This window comes from Ascaphus truei, chromosome 5 (genome assembly GCF_040206685.1).
Source record: "Ascaphus truei isolate aAscTru1 chromosome 5, aAscTru1.hap1, whole genome shotgun sequence".
NCBI lineage: Eukaryota > Metazoa > Chordata > Amphibia > Anura > Ascaphidae > Ascaphus > Ascaphus truei.
Genome location: NC_134487.1, coordinates 100,047,277 through 100,072,413, shown reverse-complemented (window position 1 = coordinate 100,072,413; position 25,137 = coordinate 100,047,277). Strand labels below are relative to the sequence as shown.

The 25,137-nt window shown below is 40.3% G+C and overlaps 1 protein-coding gene across 1 annotated transcript; it reads left to right on the top strand.

The window, feature by feature from the left end:
• Positions 1 to 3,096: 3,096 nt before the first annotated feature.
• Positions 3,097 to 24,756, top strand: LOC142494414 (uncharacterized). The gene is made up of 7 exons (XM_075598945.1): positions 3,097 to 3,194; positions 7,219 to 7,273; positions 7,451 to 7,669; positions 11,346 to 11,481; positions 15,410 to 15,624; positions 21,406 to 21,531; positions 23,443 to 24,756. The coding sequence occupies exons 3-7, from the start codon at positions 7,482 to 7,484 to the stop codon at positions 23,486 to 23,488; spliced, it is 711 nt and encodes a 236-aa protein (XP_075455060.1). The 5' UTR covers positions 3,097 to 3,194; positions 7,219 to 7,273; positions 7,451 to 7,481; the 3' UTR covers positions 23,489 to 24,756.
• The last annotated feature ends 381 nt before the right edge of the window (positions 24,757 to 25,137 follow it).

The window sequence follows — 25,137 nt, the reverse complement described above, 5'->3', positions numbered from 1 at the left end:
GGCCCTTAAAAATAAAAATGGTAAACTATCATAATCCCTCACAAATATCAAACATTTCTATAACTACTACTAATCAGATCTATATAATCTAAATAAAAATCATGTTGATTCCCCAATCATAGCAAAAAAGACCTGGTGTGACGGTAGCTTTGAGACAGGCTATAATAATAAACACCAAATATAACTGGGTTGAACTGGACGAGACTTAGATATGATAAAATATAATTTATTCCTTGAAAAAGGTGAACACACGAGATATACAAATAACAGCCAAAATATGGACACTTACTTAAAGGTTAGGACAAGAAAGCCATCAGGATACAGGATGGGCCAATTCTTCCATAATTCAGTTTCAGATGTTGACATCACAGCAATACATGAAGATCATGCATGAAGACACGAAAGACCCATGAAGACAATAGCCATAGGCTGAGCCTGGTTCTTATACAATTATTTCCTATTGAACACAACCTAAACCCAGCCCCTCTCATAAATCAGTGGTGAGGTTGACAGTTTCCCTCAGAGTGAAACTCCTCCCACCCAAGGACGTTTAAAAACTGCTTTTCCTATCTAAATAACTTCATAACTTCAGTTTAGTATACTTACTGGCACGCGAGACATATTAATACATTCCGGCACGCATGACGCTCCCAATAAGACTAAAATATTACCATGTAATACTAAAATTAAGAGAGATATTAATATCTGTCGCTTAGGACCTGCTACACATCATGTGTCTGTAATCATTATGTGCGAATCAGTCCCACGAATACACATATGTAGCTTTTAGCACGTTCAGCCGAGGACATCTCATAATATTCTTATATTTAATAAGGTCACTCATTCTGATATCTCCTTGCGTAACTGCACCCCTGGCCCCCATCAAGAAATCCTTTGAAGCAGGGACTCCTGTGTAGTGAACATTTGTCACCGGTGCTATATTTCACACCCAATGCCCCAGCCTGGGTCCTAGCTGTCTACCAGCCAGATGTGTTAACATAGACCAAACCCCCTCTGTATTTTTCACGCCCACTTCAATCAAGCCTTTTGAAGCCCAGATATTTCTGAAAAGACACCACGCATCCTAATGTATTTTCCTAAACTGCAGCTCATTAACCCCTTAAGCCCCAGTGTGTGTGTGGTGCAGACACTGGCCCAGAAACAATACATTTATGCAGGTGAATAAACAGTTGGATGGCTGAAGCAAGGCAAAAACACATTACTGGACCCCAGTCCAGTTAACCCCTTGCTTCCCAGGTGAGAGTAGAGGGTGGCCCAATGGGGTGTAACCCCTTTAATCCCGGGCCAAATCCCCTGTCTCTTGACACCTGGGACTTCCCGAGGAGTTGTAACCTCCCAAAAGTCTCAACCTAGGAACTATCCCAATTAAATGTGAAAATGTTGCTAAATAGATAAGGTAATAAAAAATGTAAAACCAGTCAATACCCCAGGCCCTGACGGCTTCACCAACCTACAGATGCAGCGGACGTTATTGGAACATTTCACGCGTTGAAACATGCATTATGCTGCGTGGTGTTGCGAGATGTTCTGCTGCAGACATAATGGCCCATCGGATGAACACAGCTGGGGTCCCTGCTGTGTGAGCCCTACCGGGGTCTGCCTGTCTGTAAGAGACGTGCAGTAAGTGATAGGCTAAATCAGTCACTCTAACTGCGCGCCTCTCACAGGCAATCGCGGGGGGGTTTATTAAAATTCTAACACCAGAGTATTGTAGCATGGGGTCTCCGGAGCTGAACCGCATTGATTTCAAATATTATTATTAGTAGTATTTTTTCAAGTATTGATATTGAGGATTTGTTTACATTTTCTGAAATCCCTCCTACCTTATGTCCATTGGCTAATGTGTTTAATTGTTTGACCAATGAATAGGGCTGTAACGGGTTGCTAAGCAACCAATCGGGCTTAAATATGTAGCCAATGAACCTCTAGTCTTTCCCTTTGGGGAAGTCGCCCGTGTGCGATGAAACGCGCTGAGGTACGTCATTACGTGAGACCACGCGACATTGCGTCATCGCACAGTCAAGCGTTCAGGCCGGATCGCACATGGAGCAGATTGGAGGCAAAAACAACAAAGGAGGCTCTATACGGAACTCTTGCGGATGCTTCAAACGTGTTTATTTCCAGCAATTCCAGCGGACAGTCTGCGTTCCTGTTTTTGGAATGAGACTTTGACTGCGGCTCACAAACGCGGAGAAACCTGACTGGTGGTGATATTGATTCACAAATTGCCTGTTTTAAACCTACCTTTCTGAGTGCTATTCCTCCCCCTTTCCCTTACCAATAAATGTACTATTTTACGCTATGGGGTGTGCGCTCTCTCTTCTCTTTCTCCTCTAGGTTTCAACTTGGATTTTGTTTATCCTATTGAGAGCTGCCGAATACCCCCTCGCCGGAAATAATTATCTAACCTGATGAACTTTGCATAAGGACTGGTTCTTATATCTTCTTTTCTATTGCACATTCATAGTTGTTGTGTTATATTGCTAATTAATAATTGTGCCCGTGTATTAATCACTTTTTATTTCACAGAAATTGATATAGTTATTTGATATAATATTCACTTCACTCACACAGTTTAAATTTATTTAATTCATTACACATATTTCCTAATTGGCGCTACTATATATGTTTTTTTTTTGTATATATAATGTAGCTTAAGAAAAAAAAAGGCGTTAGTACAATGCACACACAAAGGCAATTTAAAGTGAGATTTCCCAGTGCCAAATCTGCACCAAAACAGCTGTTTTGTACATAGGCACCCATGTCTTCTTGCCGGTTGTTTTGGCATTTTATGGAGAGCATCTCTCTGCAGTTTTGCATGTAAAGTATCAGAATGATTGCCATTCATTTCGCAATTTAATCTGAATTGAAACAAGAAAAAAAAATGTATTTCTCTGTTTTGTGGTTGAGTAATGGTTTTAAAAGTGGTTTCCCTTGTTGTTGATTTGTCTCCTATGAGTTGTTGGATGACCTTAAAGGGGGTGTGGGGAAGGGGGGGGGTTAGTTATTCTTTAGCTCCACCTTTAGGGCATGGAGCTTTAAGTGGACACAGGAAACATTCTATGTCTCAGTGTAGTTTATTTGTTAAGAGTATTACATGTGAGACATTTATAGAGCCTGTTCTTTCATACGGTTCCAGGAGGTTTTCGCAAACCAGGTTGAATGTCTGCATGGTAAGTTATCATATTTATATTTAGGAGTACATCAACTTTATATCATAATACATTTTATTAGTTAGGTTATTCATTCATTTAAAAAATGTTTTGCGGCAAGTGGGTTGCGATAAAATGATTACCACCAAGGATGGATCACTAAATCCTCTTATTTCTCTTTGTTGTAATGCTATTCTAATTATCAAAAGACATTCTCCATTTCTTTGTGTCTGTTACTACACATTAATGTAGCCTATGTGTTTGCCAAGAGTGTTCTTGTCAACTATTATCTAATTTAATTCCCCAATGAACAAACAAGGGTATATTGAAACATTTGTACATATTAGATGACAACTATAACTAACGGTCTATAATATATAAACCAACCCCCTTGTTTCACTGCTGGAATATTTATCATTGCAGTACAATATGCATACTGTAGACAGCTGGCATATTTTTAAGGATATTACTCACAAGTACATGATTTAGAAATGTGCATTTGACTGAAAAGCAAGAAATGTTAAAGAAAAAAATGTAATCTATTTGTAGTCTTAAAAAGTATTTTTACTTGTAACGTTATACTGTATAATAGGATAAAGGTAGATTCATTATGTTCTTGAAATGGAAACTGTTAGTAATATTTGTTTGGTGCAAATCAACATGCTATTGTAACAACGTAGTTTACAAATATTTTATTCATTAATTGGATAATAGATATGATCATCATGAAATATTCTTATTACCATTAGAGTATTACTGAATTTCTGATTCTGCTGAGATCATTGGAGGACTATTTCCTATGGAATAGGATCGACGGGATACTACAAATTCTATATTTAACCAGTAAAATATTCGGTTGTACTTTTTGGTAACCATTCTCTTCTGCAATAACTGGCAGTGGATATATTATCACCGAGTCTATTTGATCTATTCAAACAGCTTAGAATTATTTTTAGTTTTGATAATGTCTCTCTTACATGTTTTGATGTATCCATTTTTAAAAACGATATCTTGCAGGGACAATTTCCACACAAAACACTTCTTATTTACTAAGACGTTACTGTAACCTTGACGACAATGAATCAGGCAGGATGTGTAATTAATGTGTAATTAATAGGACATTAAGATTTAACTTTCCTGCCCCAGTAACAAAAGCTGAGGCAATTGAATAGTGGAAAATGGTACAAATATTGTGCTTTGGCTTCATGGACGGATAAACAGCCCATTATACTAGTTCATAAACTGTGAGCTATTTGACCTTAAGTAAATGAATTGTGTGACCCAGAAATCAGCAAGGCAAAGCTGTTACTCCCATTGCTAGAGTATGGGTGAGTATGTGTAAAGCTTGTGATGCAGGGTAACTCTTCCACACAGCTACATATCAACTCTTCACACAATGGTCAATCATTGTAGCAAATAAAGCATTCACTTCTAGTTTAATATTTAACTCCGACTCAACAGGTCAACCAGAATATGCTATATACAAGTACTCCATAATTTGGTGGAGATGTTCATGACTTTTTTTTAGATAATGATATTAAATCCATGTGTTATTCTATAGTATTACTCAAAACAGCATCTTCTTGTAGTTGAGCACATCAAAAACGAACAAAATCTTCAATTAGAGAATATTTTACAACTTACTCATTAGGAGACTGTAGTACACACCTGCAAACACGATTTACTAAATAATGATGAGGTCAAAAAGGCCACTCACTCCATTTACTTGATATTTTATTTCATTCATAATGATCAGTAGTGGCTAATATGAGATACATACGGTATTTACACGTTAGTTTACAGAGCATTGTGTTAAGTAGTTCATTGGATAGTCCAATAGCCTAGCTGTAGACTTCCTAAACATTAGGACCTAAAGTATAGAGTTAATGCCTCCAGATCAGTGTATTTTAAACCTCACCATGTGCACCACTGGCCACACTGGGTTTTAGAACTAACCAAAGCATTTGCAAACAGGTGAATTAACTTAATTTGCATATAAATAGAATGTTATGAAAGAGATTTGAGAACTACTTCTCTAGATGATTATAACCTTGTCTTGGTGACGGACTTGTTCAGGATTTTCCCAGGCAGAAAGCCACATTTTTTGTGTGTTTTTTTTTGCTTTTCTGGAGTAGTAATGAATTGGTTGGCAGGGTGCTCTGGTTTGTAAAACACAAAAGACAGCGCACAACGCTCAAAGTGCATGAAATAAAATATTATTGGATTAACACAATACACGGTAGGTAGTCTGCATACATCAAAGAGAAGTTAAAACAGCAATTCAAGGGGTATTGTTACCCAAGCACCAACCAGCAGGACCAGGTCTCTCCAGCAAGGTGTCATCTGGTGTGCCCACAGGTAAGGCAGGTCCAAGATCGTCACACTGATGCCTAAGGATAGTACCCAGGATATGTCCGTGGAATGGCTGGTAGTCAGGGTATCCCAAAAAGTACAGTTGTGCTACTGATGGATCAAAAAGAGCCCGTTCGTGGAGGTGGTGTAATGGCTGCAGTACTCTGAGGATCAATCTCCCTGGTCAAACCATGCTCTGGTTTGTAGGCTTCATGTTATGATCTCTTCAAACATGGAAGGCAAATTACCAGAAAGGCTAATGGAAAGCCCAGAGTCACTGAAGCTAGCAGAAAGAGGAAACGCCATGTGAAAGAATCCTTAGGAGTTGTTATCCAGGAAGCTTGGAAAATGGTAGAAAACGTTTCAACCAATAAACCAGAAATCCTACCACTCACCTACAACAGAATTGCAGCCCATAGGAGCAGCGGTGGGTCCCTCCTGAGAATGAAAGCAGGGGCTAAAAGGACTATAACACATAAGATTGGTTTGCCTAACATAAATACCTACTGTACTGTACTTCAAAAATTTTGCTTGATTCACTATGGATTGGACTCTTAGAACAACTTTATGGACCCATAGACGCCCATGTCAGGGAAGCTTAGTAAATCCATAGTGTATCTCTAGAAAGACAACAAATTCCAATAGACATTGAATATGTCTAACTAAATATTACATTCATAATACATTTGAATAAATAATGGTCATTTTATTACATCTTTTGACCACAACATGGTAAGACTTCTAATTTGTCAATGTAGACACTCTCAGCAGGTCCCTATGCTACCAATGTTTAATTGTATCCTACATATTTCAACCACTTCATGAGAAAAGATTAAACAGCACAATGCTAGAAACAATAGCAGGGAGTGTGTAACATCAGAAATACCGTAAGGGTTATAACAGAAAAGCACTGAATGGACTGTACTGTATGTGAGCTAGAGTGCAATTAAAAACAGTAAAAAAAAAACAATGTGGTCTAAAAAAAATGATTACTGAGCAGAGGGGATCACAAGTTGAAGAGCTCTGATCTGGCATCATAGGGGGAGGGGGTTTATTTATTAAAGTCTCCTAGCTGCAAATCTGGGGGGAAACCAGTGCAAAAGCATTGCACCCAGTTTATCAAACATACAAATCCTGTTACCGCCTATGGTATTTGTTTTCTTTGCTAAATATGGTGCTGTACTTGCTCCGGTTTTGCAGTCAAGAGACTTTAGTAAATAGACCCTTAAAAGTCTTTAACAGAGACCATATTTGCATAATTGAATTACTATTGTTTATCATCTATTGTCAATTAGGACAACAGGAAACAGAAAATAGGGACAAGTAAAGTAAAATAACAAAGGGATAGGAACCAAAAGTATACCATGAAGAATAAGAGAGAATAGATAAAGAGGTCCATGCTTGGAATAGCTCACAATCTGAATGGAAGTATACATGTATATCTTTATTTGTATGGCAACATCCATGTACATAGCGCCTTACAGCAATAATACATGTGACAAAGTAATAGGAGACATAATTGGGAAAACTACTACAGACATAGAAGCAAACATTAGGAAAAGGAGTCCCTGCCTTGAGGATCTTATAATCTAGGTACAATACAAACTTAGTACACAGGTGGAGAAGCGGCTGTGATTGATGTCTGTAATGTCTGTCTGAATTCGATGTACACTTCTTTTTCTCTTGGCACCAGATAACTGCTCCCTGGCAGAAGCTGGAAGAAAATACAAGATACTCCTTTATCCGAGGTGAGAGACGTGTGCAGGCAGTTCTGAATTAACATGAGTGGAAATAAATTGCAGTCCTGATTTACAGATAGACAACTTTTCTTCATCATTGCAACGGTGGCTTTATAATTGTCGCCCGAAATGTAATAACAAAGCTATTGTATTAATCTCCATTACTTTATAAACATTCTATTTCAGGGATTTAAAGAAAGTGACGTAAAGCAGGATAATGCCAACATCTGAACTTCATCTACCTACAATCCATGTTACTGGGCATGAGGGTGTCAAAAACAAAACAGTGACACTGGCAGCTCTTGTTGATTTCTTCATGGCAAGAGATGGCCGTGCGAGTAAGAATAGGGACCAGTTCCAAAACACCTACCACAGCCTCCCCAGATATCTTCCATCTACATCAAGGTATGAATGTTACATGTAGATACCCATTCAGAAACATTGTTACACCTGTTACATTTTATACACATCCAATGTATGCAAGTTAGATCTCTTACATTTTGAAGATAACACACTCCAGACTTGTTTGTAAACAATAAAAAGTCGTTATATTCTAGTCACCCCATTTACAGCTTGAGATAAATGGTGATTGAGGTTATAGAGCCACTGTGGCGTGAAGGGGATAGGGAGAAATGTCTCCTCCAGGGAGCAGCTTATTGGATCTATACACTTGATGCCCTTGCACTTAGAGGTATTAAAGGAGCAATCCATACAATATCCTACATGTTTTTTTGTTTTGTTTTTAATAAATGAGTTCTGTCGTATTATATAATACTTATTACTTTTTTTATTCATCTCTTAATGCCATTTTTAATGAGTTTTAATATAATGAGCATCCTTTGATTTCTATAGCATATTTTTAACACACTTCTCCAGCAGTGCAAGATCTTTGCAGCTCTTTCCTGTTTGTGATAATTTGTTGCCAATATTCCCAGCAGTTTGAGCCGCAAACTGTAATATATAATGTTACCATAGTAATATAAGAATACATTGTAGCTGCTGAGTTACACTGACTAAAGGATTGATTGAAACTGAAAGGCAGCCATTTAGTGAACCCTGGGAAGCAGGATCTTTGATGATCGACTATGGGAGAATGAATCGATCGACAGCTTAAGCCAGGGGAGCACAAACTTTTCCAGCTGCGCCCCCTGACAGGCCTGTGCCAAAGCTGCGCCCCTCCTACCTTCTAGTCGCGTCACAGGGTCACGTGAAATAACGCCAGTGATGGCACGTCACATGACCCTGTGGCGGCATCTGACGCCGCGTTGCCATGGAGACGCGTCACAGCGTCTGAATCCCGGTAAGTTTTTTTGTTGCAGAGGCCTCACGCGATCCCCCGGCATTAAATTAAATGCCTGGGGGAAGAGCACAGGACCTCTGCAACAGCCTGCACCCCCCCAGAAAAATCTCCCGCCCCCCCGGGTGGCGCACCCCCCCAGTTTGCACACCGCTGGCTTAAGCAACTGGTTTTCAATAAAGATAATCAAAGGCTGCACATATTGAAAGTGCCGTTTGGATTGCCCTTTAATGTTAATCAGGGATACATGTGTTTCCTGTATACTGTATAAGGTAACAACATGTTGCCCTTGGAACAGATTACACTCAAAGTGGTGCTTCTTCAATATGTTAAATTGAATGGACATTCACCTCACATATAGGTTTGGAGTTGGCATGACATATCCACCCAGAGTATCCTGCATAATGGGTAATGGGTGCTAGTATATGTCAAATGGCCATGAACTAGGGGTCTAATGGGCTCTCTAGGTAATCTGTGTGTCCTGGATTTTCACTCTATTGATATGTATCTCCCTGGGTATTATCTCTTTTTTGAATGATTATATTTGATTTGCCTATTTACTATTATTTTTTTATAAATGTAATTTTCTGTACTTATCTCTCTCTATGAGAGCTGGCTTTAATATACCTTTTGTTTTGTTAAGTTTATTTTTGCCAGTCTGTCTCTACTCTAATTCAATTCGTTTGACATTTGTTTTTTTAGTCTTTTTTTTTTAGTCTTTTGTGGTTTATCTTCCTTACTTCTTTTTGAACTTGTTGAAGGTCTGTGACCAAACAGGTTAGAGTAATTGTTTAATCTTCTAGGGTTGCCTCACTATGGATATAGCATGTCCCTTAGTAAGATACAGGGACTATGATGTCTAATATCTGCCTTATTCCCATGATCTGTTATTTGTAATTAGATTGTAAGCTCTTCGGAGCAGGGACTCCTCTTCTGAAATGTTACTTTTATGTCTGAAGCACTTATTCCCATGATTTGTTATTTATATTATTTGTTATTTATATGATTGTCACGTGTATTACTACTGTGAAGTGCTATGTACATTAATGGCGCTTTATAAATAAATACATACATACATACATAATGTCCCTCTCTCTTTTGGGATATTCATATGAAAAAATAACACTGCTACCACTGGGGAATGAGGATTGCCAAAGAGCTGTTTAGAAGGGATAATATATTGTATATGTGTTCCTCTGTGATATAATTGTTTTTTTTTTGGCAGATGCTGAGACTTGCTCTTGAATATAAATACTTTTCAGATATTATACAGACATATGGTTAATGTGTGCATTTCTATTTACTTTGTCTGACTATATTTCTCCGTTGTTTCTTTTTTTCCTTTATCTACTCCTCTTTTTTTCTTCCGCTGTTTATATATATATATATATATATATATATATATATATATATATATATATATATATAATATATATATATAATACAGTTATTTAATTTGGTTGTTTGTATATTCAATATTCTTTCTTTTCTTTTTATATGTTTCACACGTTTCATGACATCCCTCCTGACTTGTGATCTCACATGGGGGAGGTGCTTGTCCTTTAGCGTTCTTTTGGGGCGGCCAGTTGGCCTCTGTGTAAAGCCCAACATGTATCACTATTGGTTTTGTCCTGACAAAGGTGTGGTCACACAGTAGCACTTAAACGTTGATTTGAATGTAACGACCTTTTATTTTTTTACAAACAAAGTCTCGAGTGCGTTATCTTCAACATTCTACGAGTATGCGAGTGTTCCGCAGCAGCTGCTGACTAACAGCACCCAGCATTTGTCACAGAATGGAGCCGTGGAGCGTTATTGTGAGTAGGGTGTGCAAAACCTGCAACAAAGTACTTTCTGCAGGCTAGATCTGACACATACTGTACAGGGAGCTGAAACATATTGAATTTTTCATTAGCTTGCCGTTGATTTTGCTTATTGCGATCCTACCTATTGTCTTTACATGATGTAAATTAACCCCTTCGGTGCCAGAAGCACACTGGAGCATTGCATTGATACCTACTTTAACAGGGCTCAAGAGAGGAAATAGTCATTCAGTAATTAATTTGCTATGTTGTACAGATTTGTCTAAGTGTGCCTAAAGGGACAGTCCATCATAGGACCAAAGTTTATTAGTGTCAGGGGTAAAATCTGTTGCCTGTCTTGGTGAATATAACCTATAACTATTTGTAAATAACTTTTTAAGTGAAAGTTTATGAGCTGAGATGTGGGTGTTTCCCCCCCTTTTGACTACTCCTTGTTGTGGGATATCACTGTGTGTTTAATAAGAGTTTGCACAGGCAAAGTCCTTCTCTCCCCCACCGTTGTATAAATTGGTTTTCTGATAAGGGCAGGGTGGGCAAAGGGTAAAGATTGACAAATACTTCACGATTCAGAGGTCTCAAAGAAAAGGGATTTGTGCTTCATTAAAAAACAACAATAGGAGTATGTATATGTGTTTTTCTATAGAACAATCATTCACGTGGAACTACCGTACTGTATAATGTACACAAAAATATTACCCCACAGAATAATGAATATGCTGGGATGCTTTTAACTAGCAGGGTTACCTACTTCTATGTGACATGGTGTTGGAGCTAGATGTGTGCAGTGACGAGGTGAAGGAAAATGCTGAATGTTGGAAGTCAAGAATCAAACTTCTAATTCAGTACCAATGCACTGTAACAAAACTACATGCTGATGTGTGCTGGACCCAAATAGGGCTATTTATTGCTCATGTAAGACAAATAATACATGTATTTAAAGCAAGCTTTCATTTCCATATAGGAAAATGTCTGTGAGTGTCCGTGAATTAGTGAGCAAGCAGGCTGAATATACAGCGGGATTAAGACGAGATCAGGAGGAGATATGCTGTGAAGAACAAGCTATTCTTTTGCCGCTTTCTACATTATCAAGAAATATGGTAATTTTGTTACCAACCCCCCCACCCCCCTCCCAAAATAACCTAAGGGATCCTGAAAGCTGTGGAGATATGTACTTTGTATAATATAGTATCATTTATAGAAGGTCCCATAGTGAACATTGTTATTAATAGGGGAATTTAGAGAGGATCCCTAGCATGTGAGATGCAATTAGAGAGAAGCTGTGCTCCATGAGGTGGCTGTTACTTATTATTAAAAATATTGTGTCTCATTGAAATGCTTTACGAGATCATTACAAAAGCTTTTGCGTATCAACAAACAAACGCCTTGCAGGTACCAATAGCACAAAGTCCTGTAGGTTTCTCTTGAGCAAGACAAAAAATAAATATCCAAACAGTGTGAATGCAAAGTCTGTCCTCATTGCCAAAGAACACGCAAGTTAATCACACCTCGGTTACTGTGCCATATTAAAAGTAACATTCCTATGTGTCAAATTACTTGTTTATCAGTGCAGTAGGGACTAGGAGCACATCAACTGTGGCAGCCACAACAATCTTACCAGCAGTACCTATTGGGGATGGCGATAAAAACTATCAGACGTATCATCTGTGGAGCACTGAGCTTGTATATTGCCACTGTTTTCTCTGGCTACTAATAGAAGGCACTCAAAATGAAAAGCTTAATTGATGATTTGATGGGCTAGATCAGTCATGTTCAACTTCAGGCCTCGAGACCCCCCCAAGAAAGACTGAGCCACTGATTGAGCCACCTGTGCCGAAGTTGGAATATCCTGGAAACCTGACCCGTTGGGAGTGTCTTGAGGACTGGAGTTGAGCACCCGTGGGCTAAATCATACAGTGCTAATGTGAAAGGTTTCCTACATCATTTCCCACTATGAATTTACTGTATGAATAATTAATCCATTGGTGGAAGATATACTATTAAAAATAAATAAATAAAAACAGGCAATTACCGTAATATAGAGACAGTACATACTCTATAAAGAAACCGAACATGATAAAATAGCAAGAAAACAGAAGTGTATCAACCCCAACATATATATGATGTGACTTTTACCTGAAGAAGATCTTAAAGTGCAAATAGTTTGTAAATAAAAAAGATAGTACAAACACATCTCATCAGCATATGCAAAATTCACTAGATTAATTTTGGTAGACTGTGAAAAAAATGCTCAATAAGTCACATGCTGTCTCTCACAACCTTGAGCAGAGCATTAACTTTTGTATTATATTAGTGCAAATAAAATGTACCCAAAAAGTAGTGAATAACCAGAGTGTCACAAGTGCTTTGACACAATTGTTCACCATTATCTTTGGCTCACAACAAACATTTCTACATTTTTAATTAATGCTTTATGGTGTAGCAATGTGCCTGTAACAGGGACTTAACAGTGTTGAGAAAAACTCTAAATCCAGCAGTGTGCTGGTTAATTGCACAGGCAATCAACCAGACTCCACCTGGCAGATTAAGACTGTGTTAGGAAAAGTCTGTTCTGAGAAAGGAAGATTTCCTTAGCCCACAACTAGGGCTGACCAGAGGAACAGAAGTCTTGAGCTGCAGAAGGACTGTATACTGATAGCAAGACAAGGGGACCAGACCTCTATACCTGGACACAGACTTTGCCATAGCATACAAGGGTGCTGACCCAGGAGAGCAGAGGCCTTCCCCTACAGCTACAACAAACAGATAAGAGACTTTCTTCTTGGACTGTTGTATATCTATTTATATGTATGTAGCCAGGTCTCCCCAGCGCTACCGCACCCCCCTCACCTGACTGCCGATCGCGGGGGCCGCCGCGTCCAATGGCGGCTCCGTTCGGCAGTGGCAGGGGAGAGGGCGGTGAGGTCCCGGCTCGGGGGTTGCCGGGGACGCGTGCGGCCGGTTGCCAAGGCCGCACGCGCATCTCAGGGCTCCCGGCGCTTCCGGAGCCGGGCGGATAGGGCGCCGCCATTGCGCTTCAACTCGCGCATGCGCAGTGAGTCCCCGGTGGCCCAGTTAGCTCGCGCATGCGCAGGGAGGCTGCGAGAGACAGGGCAGAGTCGCGCATGCGCAGGGAGGCTGCGAGAGGCAGGGAGCAGTTGCGTGAGGGCAGGGAAGGCGCAGGAGAGTCGCGCGAGAGTAGGGGAAGTTAGTGAGAGGTTGCGGCGGCCATTACAGGTTTGTGTAGGCAGAGGGAAGGCACGCACGCGGCCTCAATGTTATTGTAGGGGCCTCGGGACTACAATTCCCATGAGGCATAGCGAGGCAGGCACCAGGTGCTTGATAGGAGCCAATAGGGCTGCAGGACTGCCCTGGAGGAAAGAGATACATTTTCCCGGGCTTTGCATGAGTCACGTCAGTTGGAGCAGCGGAGCTGAAGGGGAAGGAAGGATGCAGGGAGTGAGTGCAGCTCCTGCATCCAGATAGGTACCCTCACCCTCCAGGTAGGCCCCAACTCCCCACCAGGTTAGTGGGTAACTGATAAGGGACGGCCCTAGATAGGAAGGTCACCCTTAGTGTGTGTAAGGTGCAGGTTTGGCAGTGCCACAGCGGGTAGTGCTGTGCGTACTGGCAAATAGGCACAGCGTGTGAGCAGTGTGATTGCTGCGGGTTCCAGGCTGCGGTGTATGAGTGTTACATGTTGACGCTGCATGTAATGAGTGCAGTGTGTGTGCAGCGTGTGTGAGTGTCTGCAGGCGGACGGTGAGAGCTGTGTGTCAGCTGCAGGCGTGTTAGTGTTAGGAGTAGCGAGTAGCTAGGTATAGGGAGGTCCTAGATAGGGACGCGGCCCCTAGTTTGGAGTGCTGCCTTGTCAGAGTCACAGCGGGCAGTGCTGTGAGGTCTGATAGGCAGGCACCGTGGTTAGCAGCACGTTGGCTGTTAGAATAGTGAGGCTTAGGGATGTGGGTAGTTAGGGGAGTGGGACAGGTCCTGACCCCTTAGGCCCATAGGAGTATCCCAAGCCACTATAGGTTGCTGTATTTATAGGGACGGCCTATAGTGCAGCACGTGTCCCTTATGTAGGTAGGGACACAGAGAAATATCGTTGTTCCCGTGAAGCGGTTGGACCCACGTTGGGGTCCACAGAGACTGTTCCGGAGTGGGACCACTCGAGCGGTCCAAGTGAAAGGAGTGCGGTTGCAGAGGATCAGAAGGAGGCATCGCCCGACTGATCCTTTGAGAAGCTTGTTGCTGACCCGAGCATCGGAGTGCTCGGCAGGTATTATACCAACACATGTGCACCAACAGGCCTAAAGGTTTTAGTGACTGCGCAGTCACCCAGTGACTATCTCTGTAGGCGTACGGGACATTGGGTGGGGTTCTTGGGACACTGGGTGGGATCACCTGGTGTCGGGGAATCGTCCTGCGAGACGTCACGGGTAGTGTCTCCTCGTGAGAGAGACACTAGTTATTATTATATTATTTGTAAGTAAAGTAGTTATATATAATCACTGTGTGTGTAGTTTCTTATTGGGTTCCTATGTTGGGTCATTCTACACTTCCCTAGAATCCTACATAGGTGGAGGCGCTGAAGAAGATCCGTTCCAGAGGATTCACCCCAGGCTCTCATTAGCGGAGGCTCAGACCTCCTGTGAGCCCGCAGGTATACGCACCACACCGGTAACACCACATGTTCTACTCACCCACACTATATATATGAGATTGGGTGGGGTGGAATACCCGTTACATGTATATATATTTCGGGGTGGTAACTAGCTTAGCTACCCACGCGGTTGGAGAGGGACGGAGTACCGGTGTAGATATTCTAAAAATGCAGAGTGGGCCTTTATTTTGTTTATTTTGAGTGCTTTTGCTGTGTTAAAGGAAGAGGCGCAAAAAAGCCTAATTTTAGTTTCACCTTAAAACGGTCTCCATTGCGTACCTCTGCACACATCTCCTACAGTGCCACATTCCATTGACATGGAATACTCAATAACCAGACCAGCTATAAACCTCAATGTCTTTCAGTTTAGATGCCAGGACACTACTCAAATTCATCACGTTCATGACAAGCCCAAAGAGGAGGATGAGCACAGTGAGAAGAGTTTTAAGAGCATACGTAGTGTCCAAAGTGTAAGAAGTGACCCAGAATCAGTAGCCAGGAAGAAATGGACCAGAAGCTTTGGAGGAACTAAGCACCAATACAATAAGCCATCAGTCAATTTCCCCTCTGAAACCAAAAGGTATTACATATTATGTTAGTACATATATTTGTAGAAGTTTGTGCAACTGTGTTTTAAAAGTTTTTTTGAGAAAAACATTGCACACATCAAGGTACTTTAAAAAATGTTTTCCACATATAAAGCCATAAACCAAAATATTTACTTTAGAAATCACCTATATATTTCCTTTTTCATCAGAATCACATTATGTATATCAAACGATCAAATGTTCTGGATGTTTTCAGATAATGATGAAAAATAATTGATATATACATATATATATAAAGAAAAAGTATAAGGTGCGCAAAACTGATTTAAAATAGTGTTGCAATGATGTCTATGAGTGCTGCCACAATGTAATGGGTGTACACCACCCCAAAGAAAATACGCAAATCAGAGACACAGGTGCATGGATATACAAAACCTGAAGGATAAATCCGTGAACAAGTCCAATATTCGAATTCAACAACGAGATGTACCTATAAATGGAAAAGATACCAATATGGTGAAGTATGTTTATGAATAAAATGATTGCGCAAGCAACAGAGGCTACTTACAATGTAGCAGAAATAACAGGCATATCAGTAAAATGCTTTCAGATTGCTGCAAAAGGGGCTGATAATCTCAGGAACCGCTCACTCCGTCTGTGTGCTCGGATGTGGAAGCTTCACTGTTCAGCTGTAATCAGCAGTTGCGCGGGTCCTCCAATGGTGACGTCACTCCCCTAAAAGGGGATACCGCTGGCTCCGTTCACTCGGTGAGATTAGCCACAGGGCTCAATTCCGAGATTGATATAACAGTCCCAATAGCCTTTAAATAAGGCTTTGCAGCAAATAGAAAGACAATTAAAAGTCCTGAATATAACAGAAAATAGGGAGATCTACTAAGAGACCCTCATCCTACTAGTTTCGTCTGAGTTTAGACTTCTTCTGGGGCATGACTCAAACATCACCTGAACATCATAAATAGTAGATTGCAAGGTCCTGATAGGCTATGCAAATTAGACCTAGTCTCTCTACTAAGATAATCAGGTGCTAAGCCAATTAAAATAGAAAATAAAACAGTTAAGAACCTGGTATTTATATAAAAAATACAAATATTATATAAAAAGGATATAAAAATGCTCTATTACAATTGAACATATATATATATAAATTAAAAAGACAAGAAATGGAACTGAAAGACTCCATTTTATACATCAAATATAATAAAAAATTAGTCAGAATTAAATGTAAGTGCAAAAGAACAAACCTTGCTAGTAGCTGAAAATTTCTAAATTATATTAAATAAGGAAGGCACCTAAACCAACATCCACATTGAGACCTAGTGGAACAAGAGTTTCCAATCTATGTATCCACCTGGTCTCAAGTTTAGATATTGCATTGATGGTATTGCCTCCTCTCCAGTTATATAGCAGTTTGTCTATTCCAATACAAATAATTCCTGCAGGATCTTTGTTGTGATATTCAGCAAAATGCTTGGACAAATTATGTTGCATAAATCCTTTTTGTATACTGTATTAGTAATATGCTCGGCAAAACGTAATTTTAATTTTCTTGTAGTTCTACCCACATACTGTTTTTTGCACAGGCATTGGATTATAGAAACAATATTAATGGAATCACAACTAATGAGGTGCTCAATTTTATAGCTACTTCCCGTATGTGTAGAAATCATTTTTTTTGTCTGTTTAGAACCATGAGGTTCCAATTTACACATCTTGCATTTCAGACAGTTATAGAAACCTCTAGTGTCTAAAAATGTGTTGTTATACACTTCTTTTTTGCAAGATGGTTTTAAACAACTGGGAGCCAACTTCTTTTTTAAAGTATCAGACCTTTTTAAATACTATTTGCGGTTTATTTGGAAGATAAGGTTGTAATATGGGGTCCTTTTGGACTAGGTGCCAATGTTTGCAAACTACTTTTTTAATTTCTGCAGCTAAAGGATTATAAGTGGTGATAAATGGCGTATTAATGATATCGCTAGAACTTTGTGTATTTAGATTAATATTAGAATTATATTTTAACAGATCATTCCTATCTACCTTATTAATATTAGTATAGGCTTTTTTGAGAGTAGAGTCCTGATATTTTTTAGATTTAAATTTGGACAACATTACTTGTGCTTGTTGTTCATAGATATGATTCTCTGAACAATTGCGCTTAACTCTCCTCAATTCCCCTTGGGGGATATTGGTTAGCCATGGTTTATGATGATTACTGTCAGCTTCTATATAATTCAGACAACTGACAGGTTTATGATAAGTTTTTGTGTGGATTTGACCTTCTTTTATGTAGATTAACAGGTCAAGAAACTCCAGACTCAACTAAAATTATGTGTGAAAGTGAGGTTATATGAGTTATGATTTAAATAATAATAATAAAAAACAATAAACTCTTGTGATCACCATGCCAAATAAAGAAAATATCATCCACAAAGCTAATCCATAGCACTAGGTTTGCACCATAGCCATGCTGAAACCAGATATTTTGGTCTTCCCACATCCCCATCAATAGATTGTCATAGCTAGGGGCAAACCTAGTGCCTATTGCCGTGCCCTTAATCTGTAAAAATAATTCTTTATTAAATAAAAAAAAAATGGGAGTTAATGTGAATTCAATTAATAAATTAATTAATTCAATTAATAAAATCAATCTGTGCATCCGTGTATGTGTCTTCTAAATGTAAAAAATGATGTGCTGCTAAACAACAGTGCTCATGATCAATAAATGTGTATAATGAAGTGACATCACACGTGACCAAATAATATTATTCCTGCCAAATAATATCTTTTAATATGTTTAATACGTGTGTGGTGTCTTTTATGTGAGACCGAAGTTTCTTGACCAGTTTCTGGAGGAAATGATCAATATAAGCTGAAAGGTTGGATGTAATAGAGTTAACACCTGAAATAATAGGTCTCCCAGGAGGATTTATGGGATCTTTATGTAACTTTGGTAAATAATAAAAAATTGGTAGTGTTGGTTTTTTTATGACTATAAACTCAAATTCTTCCTTACTGATAAGCAGTTTATTGATTCCCAGTGTTAAAATATTTTCTAATTCACATTGGAAAGTTTCTGTAGGATTGTAGGACAGTCTCGAGTAAGTTGTTATATCATTCAGCTGTCTAAGGGATTCAGCGACGTAACACTCCTTATCCACGATCACGATGCCTCCTCCCTTATCCGCCGATTTGATTACAATCGAGATGCCTTTCACAACTCATTAATGGCATCATACTGTTTTTTATTTAAATTCTTTTTAATATGTTTAATTTGTTTGACTAATTTGTCCAAATCATCATGTACTAATTTCTGATACAAATCTAAACATCCCCCTTTTAAATAACTGGGATAAAACAGTGATTTGTTTTTAAATGAAGTGTATTGAATACGTCTAGTTCCTGCAACTGGAGGTGTACTTTGTCCAACAGTTGTATGTAACTTCTGTTTGATAAAGTACTTTTTTAACGAGAGATTGCGTACAAATTTGCTCACATCAATATATGTATCAAATGAACTCATTCTATTAGATAGTGCATATGAGAGACCTTTATTAAGTACCTGTATTTGTTCTTGTGTTAGTACTTTTTTACTTAAATTAAAGATCCCTTCTGGTTTTGTTTCTAATTTGCAATCTTTTTTAATTTTTGTTTTTTCACCTCTCTTCCTCATCTTCTAGTGAATTTTCTCTTTTCCTTACCATTGAGGATTTCCCGTTTACTTTCTTCATCTCCAGTTCTATCCCCAAAGTGGGTTTCCTGACTATCTCTAAAAAAGGAGAAGAGCATTCTAAGGCTGAGTCCATGGTGACTCCAGCCGTGCAGAGGCGCGCTGAGGCTGAGGGAATGCGGGTGCTTTCCCTGGCCTTAGTTCGTGCGCCGTCTGGGGGAGTGTCGGGGGGCGGGGCAGTGACGTCACGGAGCTAGTTCGCCCTCATTGGGCGAACCGCTCACGTGACCGGCCCTGCACTCCCGTGAGCGGCAAAACTAAAAAAAAATTAAGTGCTACGCCTCCGCACGCCTGCGGAAGCGTGCGCGAGCCCCTGCTAAAGCCACTCTCATTGCGGCGGCAGGGGCTCACTGACAAGCGTCAGCGCACCTCAGCACGGGGCGCTGACCATGGACTCAGCCTTAGGGTGTAAATTTATTTGCTGATTGAAATTTTAACCAGTCCCCTTGATCTAATGTTACATCTGCTTGTTTTTCTGTAACTCCCTTAGAGGTACTGGCTATATTTGCTCTCTCTCCATAATTGGTGAATCCTCTAGATTTACCTTTATTATCATTCCAATTCTTATTTTTCCCGTTTATAAGTATGTTTTTTTCCACTTGCAGTAGGGTTAGATGGATATACTTTACCTCTATTGTCTGGTTTAGAAAATGGTTCTTTTTTTCTCTCTAATTTATGTGGTCTCTTTTGGGAATTGGCCCTCTCTTTCCAATTCCTATAACTATTTGTTAGATAGTCTTCTTTGTCTCGCCTATATTGTTTCTGTTTAACCTGTTTTATTTCTTTATCTATAGTTCGTATTTTACTTTTCCATATATTTTCAAACTTCTTAAATTCCTCATTGGATCTTTGAGGTTCCATTTTTACTTCCATTTTCTTAATTTCTATTTCAACGTTAGCCAAAGATTTCTTTCTATGGCTTACCAATAATTGTATTAGTTCAAAAGAACAAGAATCTAATTTTGCATTCCACTCATTGATAAATGTTTAATCTATTGAATCAATCGTAGGTGTTTTAAAGAGCCTTAAGCCCCTAGGAATTCTCTGGACTGCAATATACTGTTCTAACGCTAATATATCCAACCAATCCTTTGATTCTTTAATTAAAAGTTTTTCTAGAGCAAAAAAATTGTCTGAGAGGTTTTCAATCTCCACCACAGTATTTTCAATTGAAATATCCTCATCAAATATTTTAGAGGAATCTATACCTCTCATTGCTCTCATATTAAAAATGTTGGATTGGTAATCTTCCATTGTTACTACTAAATCTCAACCAGATGCTGCAACCTAATTTGTGTACAATATATCTAAGAAGAAAAAGTATAAGGTGCGCAAAACTGATTTAAAATAGTGTTGCAATGATGTCTATGAGTGCTGTGAACATATTGTAGTTTGAGATTATAAGGTTACATAGGTATGACTATTAGCTGTTAGGCAAGACTCTCCCCACCTTATATCCCTACATGCTGCTGAATACTAGAGTCTAGTTGGACTGCTTAATATCAGAAGTGACAAATAATATATGTAATGCACTCTGCATTAATCATTGCAGAGATAATAGGAAAATGTAATAATAAGCATGTCCTGCTTCACTTAAAACCTGGCAGAATACATTGGTGGGATTTTAAAGATATGTAGGATATTAACCTGTGGACACAGTGGATTACAGTAGTTATTTCTGTTTTTAGGCATGAGCTGTCCAGTGATCGAAGAGGGAAGACACACCTTGAACACTTGAGTTCCAGTCAGCAAAGCAATCATTTCTACTAACTATTTAATAATTTTTTTACTCATATCATATACATGAAATATTTAGAAAATGCAGCAAAAGCAATGGTTAACAAATGCACAAATCCACTGAAATAGTTCTCATTCTCAGGGTTGGTTGAATTAATATTTATGAATAAAGTATCTAAAGGTCCTTCAGATATGAACATTTGGAAATCAAAGCTAAGGTTAGGTCTATGTTTGAATACACATGGCATTCCTTCTCTATAATTATAATAAATGGTGGTAGGGCATCCTGAAAATACTAGGGTTAATAATATTTCCAACTTTATTGTAGGGATGGCACAGTTGATCTGAGTGTAACTGGTATTTGTTGTCCAAAATCATGGGCTGACCCGATGGGACCTCAGCACAAAGCACCTCAGAAGAAGAAAAACGAGAGAGAACATTTTGCGTCTCTAAGGTATTTTTAGAATGCTGTATTGATTGATTGTTATAAAAAAAATAATCTCAGAACCCTGTCTAAAATGAAGCAGTTTTTGTCACAAATTGTACATTATTAGTAGCAACATGGTGTAGTATTATATTATATATTTATCACATTCTATACATTCACCTCTATGTGTTTTAATTAAACCCCTTTGGTGTCAGAGGTGACAATATTAAACACTAGCTGATATACCCGGCGTTGCCTGTGATTTACCCCCCTTCACAGCTGGCTGGCCCCCACGTTCACAACTCCGTTCCCCTTCACAGCTCCGCCCCCCCCCTCTTCACAGCTCCGTCCCCCCCTCCTTCACATCTGCGGTCTCCCCTCCCTGCACTCCATCACTCTCCACCCCTCCTGGCCCCCACATCAGTGTCCCCCGCCTTGCACATCACATCACTCTCCGCCCCTTGCACCTCACATCACTCTCCCCCCCCTTGCACCTCACATGACTCTCCCCCCCCTTGCACCTCACATTACTGCCCCCCGTCTGCATCCCCCCGGCCCCCACCACATCACCCCCCGGCCCCCACATCACCCCCCGGCCCCCACCACATCACCCTCCGGCCCCCACCACATCACCCCCCGGCCCCCACCACAGACTGTCACACACACACACACACAGTGTCACACACACACACACACACACACACACACACACACACACACACACACACACACACACACACACACACACACACACACACACACACACACACACACACACACACACACACACACAGACAGGAGTAAGAGGCGCAACTATGGTGGCGAGTGCTGGTGGGGTGAGGAGGGGGATTGGGGGGAGGAAAGGCGGCGATCCTAGCAGGAGGCTCCCCGTCTCCCCTACCGCCCGCCCCAGGTGACAGTCAGCCGCGCCCGCCACTGCCCTGCTCCCCCGCCCCGCGTGCTGAGGGGGAAGGGAGCACCGAGGGGGAACGGATGCGCCGGGAGGAAAGGTAGCGCCGGTGGAGCAGCGCGGCCCCACAACGCGCGTGGAGTGTGTGAGGCAGCGGGACGGGTTGGGGTGTGGAGCGGCGGGGGTGAATGGTACCAGGAGGCTCAGGCACGGTGGGTGGCTCTTGGTCAGAGGGTGGCACACGGTGTCGGGAGGACGGCGGCGTGGGGGTGGTGAGGTGTTGTCTGGCGCGCGGCGCCCCTGGTAGCCAGCCACAGCTAACACAGGTGGGATGACGGCGGGGCGGATGGGCGGTGAGGCATGCAGAGAGGAGTAGCAGTGATGAAATGGAGGAGTAGGAGGCAGTGTCCTGGCAGTCACCAAATGGAGAGTAAGTCCAAGAGGCGTACGCGGTGTGAGGGTGATGACTGTCACGCCCTGCGTAGGCGTGGCCATGACGTCAGGCCACCCCGCAGGCCAATGAGGTGTTGCCGTCCGCCGGCCAATCACACAGGGCACAAACAGACATCCAAACATTATTTCACTCATATATATATATATAGATATACTCTTAACTCTGCAAAGCTTTCTGGGATAACAGAGCACTATGCGAATTAAACAAGTTTGTTAAAAGGTGCAAAGAAACAAATGTGTTCTCCCATTTGTTTAATAATTATACATTCATAGGTTTGAATCTAAAAATGAGGAATGTGTACATTATTGACACTAGAGGTTCCCCTCTAGCTGGCATAGTCGTGGTTCCCTGCCCTGATTTCACTAGAGAAAATTACTTTCTAGGCTGGTACAATAGTAATGAAAAATAGCTTTTATTAGACATTTATTACATTCAGAATTTTACATACTTTTTCTTTCTTACATGAAAAATGATATGGAGACTGGAAGTATTATTTGCATTTAATTTTCACAGTTCGGTTTCCATTCCTTGTTACACTGACCTGATTGTGCTTCTTCCCTTGTATCTGCTACAGGTTTGCCCAGCCAAGGCTTCAAACCAATTCACCGGTTGATACTTAGAACAGAAATTATTGGAAACATCCGAATTTTTACTGGGCTTTTTTCAGAATTGCGCATAAATTGAATTCAGTAGTCTTTAGCAAAGGTAATGAGTGCAACTGCAAATGAACTTAAAAACAGACATTTTAATTAAAGGCATTGGTAATCTGAATGCAGGTGGCTAGTGAAGGAACCATGTATATAGGATAACTTTCCTATCTAACTGTGGTACTTACAGTATCATAATAAATGTTAAAATGTAAACCAGCACCTGTTCTATGGCAATATTAGGTGATAATTAACTTACATTAAAGATGGTTATTCAGGGCCGTTGAAAGGGGGAGAGCTGTGGCAAGTGTCCTGGCCCCAGCAGGGAGGGGGGCCCGGCTTGCTGATCCTACAACTTCCACAGCCATCCGGGCCCTTTCTTCCGCCGGCCCATGTATAATGGTGTGCTACAGGTGGCCCACCCGAGCTTGACATGCTTGCCAATCCCACCCTCCACCACCAGCTTCATAAGCCACCAGTATGTCTCCCCCACCCATGGCTGATAGGCTGGCAGCACCCAAACACCCACAAAGGTCGCCAGTAACCCCACCCTCCCTGCTCAACAACCCACCAACAGCTTTACCGGAGGCCCAGTACTGCAGCGTACACCTGGGTCGCAGTAAAGCTGTTGGCAGGACTGTGGTGATCTTCGTATGAATCCATTTTTTGCAGCTCAGTCCACTGTGTGTTTGTGTGGTCACCCTATTTGACACATTACCATGTATGAAAACAATTAAAAACCAGACATTAGGGGAAGATTTACTAACCTCTGGAGGGTTATCTCACTGCGATCCCATGTTACTTGCCGTTCAAGTCTTTGGCAGTTGGCATGGGAGTGCAGTGCAATTAACATGCTATTTAAAACCATAGGTTCATAGAATAGTAAACACATTTTTTTAGATTGAACTCACTCGTACCAATGCAAAATATTAAATAATGATCACATTGTTTCGGACCTCATACATTTAAGGAAGGACAGTGTTTGAGGTGTGAAAAATGTTGTCATAATATCTGCATTACATATTCTACAGAATAAATATTCTACTTCTTCACTGGAATATGTGAGTTCAATTTACTGTACTTTGTTTCTATTTTTTAGTGCACAACTAACCTATGTATTTATGTGCTTTTGTACAGCCTCAGAGATGTGGTATCTTGACTATAGTTTAATGTAGAAGATGATTGGGAAGGTACAATATTATCCAAAAACATGCATATTTTTGTGTTTTATGTTATTTATGAACTGGTTACCTAATGTTTAGAAATGTAGAATATAAGCTAATGTTTGTAGATTACATTTAACAAATAAAAATGTACTATTTTAACTTCAGTTGTACTTTCTTTCTACATGTAAATTAATGAGTTTCAGAACAACTCTATATTGAACCGACAGAGTATTATTCAAATGTGTATACATTTTACATTGTTTTCACATTTTACCATCTTTTTTTTCAGTAAAGAAGGTTAAACATATTAGATCAATGAAACATTAAAAAGTCATCACCAACATGCTGCATATATTGATTCTTCACTGCAAGTTGGGGCTTTTTGGACTGGTCCTTGATATTCAGAGATAAACATTATTGGATAAGAGGATGTGGCAAGTGGCTAGGCTCATATGT

Coding starts and splice junctions, on each gene's coding strand:
- LOC142494414 (XM_075598945.1), top strand. CDS start 7,482: ATGCCAACATCTGAACTTCATCTACCTACAATCCATGTTACTGGGCAT. Junction 7,670..11,345: donor TATCTTCCATCTACATCAAG/GTATGAATGTTA, acceptor ATTTCCATATAG/GAAAATGTCTGTGAGTGTCC. Junction 21,532..23,442: donor GAACATTTTGCGTCTCTAAG/GTATTTTTAGAA, acceptor TATCTGCTACAG/GTTTGCCCAGCCAAGGCTTC.